At 46.0% G+C, this 5,954-nt stretch overlaps 1 protein-coding gene across 1 annotated transcript in view; it reads left to right on the forward strand.

Moving 5' to 3' along the window:
- Positions 1–1,002: 1,002 nt before the first annotated feature.
- LOC124015240 (olfactory receptor 1500-like) overlaps positions 1,003–5,954 on the forward strand; it is a 17,028-nt gene continuing 12,076 nt past the window's right edge. Inside the window, exons 1-3 of the mRNA XM_046330316.1 lie at positions 1,003–1,066; positions 1,400–1,623; positions 2,891–3,068. Of these exons, the coding sequence (XP_046186272.1) occupies positions 1,401–1,623; positions 2,891–3,068 (401 nt within the window). The 5' untranslated portion in view covers positions 1,003–1,066; position 1,400. The remainder of the gene's footprint in view (positions 1,067–1,399; positions 1,624–2,890; positions 3,069–5,954) is intronic.

Genomic DNA, 5,954 nt, shown 5'->3' on the forward strand with positions numbered 1-5,954 from the left:
TCACATTACACCATGTTCACATTACACCATGTTCACATTACACATTACACCATGTTCACATTACACCATGTTCATATTACACCATGTTCACATTACACCATGTTCACATTACACCGTGTTCACATTACACATTACACCATGTTCACATTACACCATGTTCACATTACACCATGTTCACATTACACCATGTTCACATTACACCATGTTCACATTACACCATGTTCACATTACACCATGTTCACATTAAACCATGTTCACATTACACCATGTTCACATTACACCATGTTCACATTACACCATGTTCACATTACACCATGTTCACATTACACATTACACCATGTTCACATTACACCATGTTCACATTACACCATGTTCACATTACACCATGTTCATATTACACCATGTTCACATTACACCATGTTCACATTACACCATGTTCACATTACACCATGTTCACATTACACCATGTTCACATTACACCATGTTCACATTACACCATGTTCACATTACACATTACACCATGTTCACATTACACCATGTTCACATTACACCATGTTCACATTACACATTACACCATGTTCACATTACACCATGTTCACATTACACCATGTTCACATTACACATTACACCATGTTCACATTACACCATGTTCACATTACACATTACACCATGTTCACATTACACCATGTTCACATTACACCGTGTTCACATTACACATTACACCGTGTTCACATTACACCGTGTTCACATTACACCATGTTCACATTACACCATGTTCACATTACACCATGTTCACATTACACCATGTTCACATTACACTGTGTTCACATTAAAACTGTGTTCACATTCCACCATATCTGTTTAGATAGAGAAGACTTGCCCAGCCCTGGAGAGGCATGGCCAGGGATGAAATTATCTGTGAGGGACATGAATTGAGTGACATCAGCAGAGGGCAGGTTTTTTATTGGCTGTTGGCTGTCCTGTCAAAAGGGCATGCTGGGTATAAGGCTGGGAGGTTCAGAACGGGACACGGCACACACCTCTGGGGTCTCTGGTTGGGAGGGAGGTAAGGATGGAGAGAGATCAAACAGGGTCTTCAACATCTCTCTCTCTCTCTCTCTCTCTCTCTCTCTCTCTCTCTCTCTCTCTCTCTCTCTCTCTCTCTCTCTCTCTCTCTCTCTCTCTCTCTCTCTCTCTCTCTCTCTCTCTCTCTCTCTCTCTCTCTCTCTCTCTCTCTCTCTCTCTCTCTCTCTCTCTCTCTCCTGCAGCTGAAACTATTTTAGATGAGTAATTAACAATTTCAGGACAGGCTTTAGTGCCTCTATCTTCATGTATGAGAGGTTTTCTCTCTGATGTTGTCTCTCCCCATCCCTCCCTCCCTCCACCTTCCCCAATACAGCATGTTTGAGGGAGATGAGAACTACACGCGTGTGTCAGAGTTTGTGATCGTGGGCTTCCCGGGGCTCCATCCATCCTTCTTCCATCTGGTGGCCTGGTTCTTCTTCTGCGTCTATGTGACCACGGTGGTGGGGAACTTCCTGCTGGTTGTGCTGTTTGCCCTGGAGCACAGCCTGCAGAAACCCATGTACATCATCATGCTCAGCCTGGCTCTGTCAGATATAGGTAAGATGCTCAGCCTGGTTCTGTCAGATATAGGTAAGATGCTCAGCCTGGTTCTGTCAGATATAGGTAAGATGCTCAGCCTGGTTCTGTCAGATATAGGTAAGATGCTCAGCCTGGTTCTGTCAGATATAGATAAGATACTCAGCCTGGTTCTGTCAGATATAGGAGTCATGTTAGAATGTCTGGTCTTTTTAAATGTGAACTCTGTCTTGCTCCTTCCTTCCCCAATTAGACTGCTGAGGGAGCTTAAATGTGTCTCGCTGGGCACAGACATCAATGAGCGAGGCGAGCTCATGAGAGAAAGAGTGTGCTGTTAAAATGTGTCCCAATACCTGCCTCCTTTAATCACATGGAGAGTCCCTCTCTGACGTCACAGTCAGTATGTACAAATTTGTTATCTTTAATAACAAATTGATAATCCGATACTGGTGGGACAACGGGAGGATCTCCTTCCCTTCCTGTCTGTGTCTCAATAGTCTAATGTGGTCTCCTCCACCCTCCCTCCTCCTCTCCCCATCCCACCTCTACTCCCCCCTCCTCTCCCCATCCCACATCTCCCTTTCCCACCTCTCCTCTACTCCCCACCTCTCCCCTACCCACCTCTCCTCCCCCCTCCTCTCCCCATCCCACGTCTCCCTTTCCTGCCTCTCCTCTACTCCCCACCTCTCCCTACCCACCTCTCCTCCCCCTCCTCTCCCCATCCCACGTCTCCCTTTCCTGCCTCTCCTCTACTCCCCACCTCTCCCCTACCCACCTCTCCTCCCCCTCCTCTCCCCATCCCACATCTCCCTTTCCTGCCTCTCCTCTACTCCCCACCTCTCCCCTACCCACCTCTCCTCCCTCCTCCTCTCCCCATCCCACGTCTCCCTTTCCTGCCTCTCCTCTACTCCCCACCTTTCCTTCCCCCTCCTCTCCATTTCTCACCTCTCCTCCCCTCCTCCCTCCTCCACCCTTCCCACCTCTCCTTCCCCCACATCTCCATTTCCCACCTCTCCTCTCCTCTCCTTCCCCCTCCTCCACCCTTCCCACCTCTCCTTCCCCCTCCTCTCCATTTCCCACTTCTCCTCTCCTCCTCCCTCCTCTCCCCTTCCCACCTCTCCTCCTCCCTCCTCTCCCCTTCCCACCTCTCCTCCTCCCTCCTCTCCCCTTCCCACCTCTCCTCCCCCCTCCTCTCCCCATCCCACATCTCCATTTCCCACCTCTCCTCTCCTCTCCTTCCCCCTCCTCCACCCTTCCCACCTCTCATTCCCCCTCCTCACCTCTCTAGGTTTTGCCACAGTGGCCCTTCCCAATCTGATAGCTCGGTGGTGGTGGAACGACGGGAGGATCTCCTTCCACACCTGCATGTTCCAGGAACAAATGATCCACTATTTTGGAACGCTCAACTCTCTCATTATGATGACCATGGCTATGGACCGGTACCTGGCAATATGTCACCCTCTCAGGTAACATAGATCTATATAACCCTAAACCTAACTCTCTCATTATGTTGACCATGGCTATGGACCGGTACCTGGCAATATGTCACCCTCTCAGGTAACATAGATCTATATAACCCTAAACCTAACTCTCTCATTATGATGACCATGGCTAAGGACCGGTACCTGGCAATATGTCACCCTCTCAGGTAACATAGATCTATATAACCCTAAACCTAACTCTCTCATTATGTTGACCATGGCTAAGGACCGGTACCTGGCAATATGTCACCCTCTCAGGTAACATAGATCTATATAACCCTAAACCTAACTCTCTCATTATGATGACCATGGCTATGGACCGGTACCTGGCAATATGTCACCCTCTCAGGTAACATAGATCTATATAACCCTAAACCTAACTCTCTCATTATGATGACCATGGCTATGGACCGGTACCTGGGAATATGTCACCCTCTCAGGTAACATAGATCTATATAACCCTAAACCTAACTCTCTCATTATGATGACCATGGCTATGGACCGGTACCTGGCAATATGTCACCCTCTCAGGTAACATAGATCTATATAACCCTAAACCTAACTCTCTCATTATGATGACCATGGCTAAGGACCGGTACCTGGGAATATGTCACCCTCTCAGGTAACATAGATCTATATAACCCTAAACCTAACTCTCTCATTATGATGACCATGGCTATGGACCGGTACCTGCAATATGTCAATATGTCTAAACCCTCTCAGGTAACATAGATCTCAGGTATAACCCTAAACCTAACTCTCTCATTATGATGACCATGGCTATGGACCGGTACCTGGCAATATGTCACCCTCTCAGGTAACATAGATCTATATAACCCTAAACCTAACTCTCTCATTATGATGACCATGGCTATGGACCGGTACCTGGCAATATGTCACCCTCTCAGGTAACATAGATCTATATAACCCTAAACCTAACTCTCTCATTATGATGACCATGGCTATGGACCGGTACCTGGGAATATGTCACCCTCTCAGGTAACATAGATCTATATAACCCTAAACCTAACTCTCTCATTATGATGACCATGGCTAAGGACCGGTACCTGGGAATATGTCACCCTCTCAGGTAACATAGATCTATATAACCCTAAACCTAACTCTCTCATTATGATGACCATGGCTATGGACCGGTACCTGGCAATATGTCACCCTCTCAGGTAACATAGATCTATATAACCCTAAACCTAACTCTCTCATTATGATGACCATGGCTATGGACCGGTACCTGGCAATATGTCACCCTCTCAGGTAACATAGATCTATATAACCCTAAACCTAACTCTCTCATTATGATGACCATGGCTATGGACCGGTACCTGGCAATATGTCACCCTCTCAGGTAACATAGATCTATATAACCCTAAACCTAACTCTCTCATTATGATGACCATGGCTAAGGACCGGTACCTGGGAATATGTCACCCTCTCAGGTAACATAGATCTATATAACCCTAAACCTAACTCTCTCATTATGATGACCATGGCTATGGACCGGTACCTGGCAATATGTCACCCTCTCAGGTAACATAGATCTATATAACCCTAAACCTAACTCTCTCATTATGATGACCATGGCTATGGACCGGTACCTGGCAATATGTCACCCTCTCAGGTAACATAGATCTATATAACCCTAAACCTAACTCTCTCATTATGATGACCATGGCTATGGACCGGTACCTGGCAATATGTCACCCTCTCAGGTAACATAGATCTATATAACCCTAAACCTAACTCTCTCATTATGATGACCATGGCTAAGGACCGGTACCTGGGAATATGTCACCCTCTCAGGTAACATAGATCTATATAACCCTAAACCTAACTCTCTCATTATGATGACCATGGCTATGGACCGGTACCTGGCAATATGTCACCCTCTCAGGTAACATAGATCTATATAACCCTAAACCTAACTCTCTCATTATGATGACCATGGCTATGGACCGGTACCTGGCAATATGTCACCCTCTCAGGTAACATAGATCTATATAACCCTAAACCTAACTCTCTCATTATGATGACCATGGCTATGGACCGGTACCTGGCAATATGTCACCCTCTCAGGTAACATAGATCTATATAACCCTAAACCTAACTCTCTCATTATGATGACCATGGCTAAGGACCGGTACCTGGGAATATGTCACCCTCTCAGGTAACATAGATCTATATAACCCTAAACCTAACTCTCTCATTATGATGACCATGGCTAAGGACCGGTACCTGGGAATATGTCACCCTCTCAGGTAACATAGATCTATATAACCCTAAACCTAACTCTCTCATTATGATGACCATGGCTATGGACCGGTACCTGGCAATATGTCACCCTCTCAGGTAACATAGATCTATATAACCCTAAACCTAACTCTCTCATTATGATGACCATGGCTATGGACCGGTACCTGGCAATATGTCACCCTCTCAGGTAACATAGATCTATATAACCCTAAACCTAACTCTCTCATTATGATGACCATGGCTATGGACCGGTACCTGGCAATATGTCACCCTCTCAGGTAACATAGATCTATATAACCCTAAACCTAACTCTCTCATTATGATGACCATGGCTAAGGACCGGTACCTGGGAATATGTCACCCTCTCAGGTAACATAGATCTATATAACCCTAAACCTAACTCTCTCATTATGATGACCATGGCTATGGACCGGTACCTGGCAATATGTCACCCTCTCAGGTAACATAGATCTATATAACCCTAAACCTAACTCTCTCATTATGATGACCATGGCTATGGACCGGTACCTGGCAATATGTCACCCTCTCAGGTAACATAGATCTATATAACCCTAAACCTAACTCTCTCATTATGATGACCAT

The sequence above is a fragment of the Oncorhynchus gorbuscha genome, linkage group LG02, assembly GCF_021184085.1.
Source record: "Oncorhynchus gorbuscha isolate QuinsamMale2020 ecotype Even-year linkage group LG02, OgorEven_v1.0, whole genome shotgun sequence".
Lineage (NCBI taxonomy): Eukaryota > Metazoa > Chordata > Actinopteri > Salmoniformes > Salmonidae > Oncorhynchus > Oncorhynchus gorbuscha.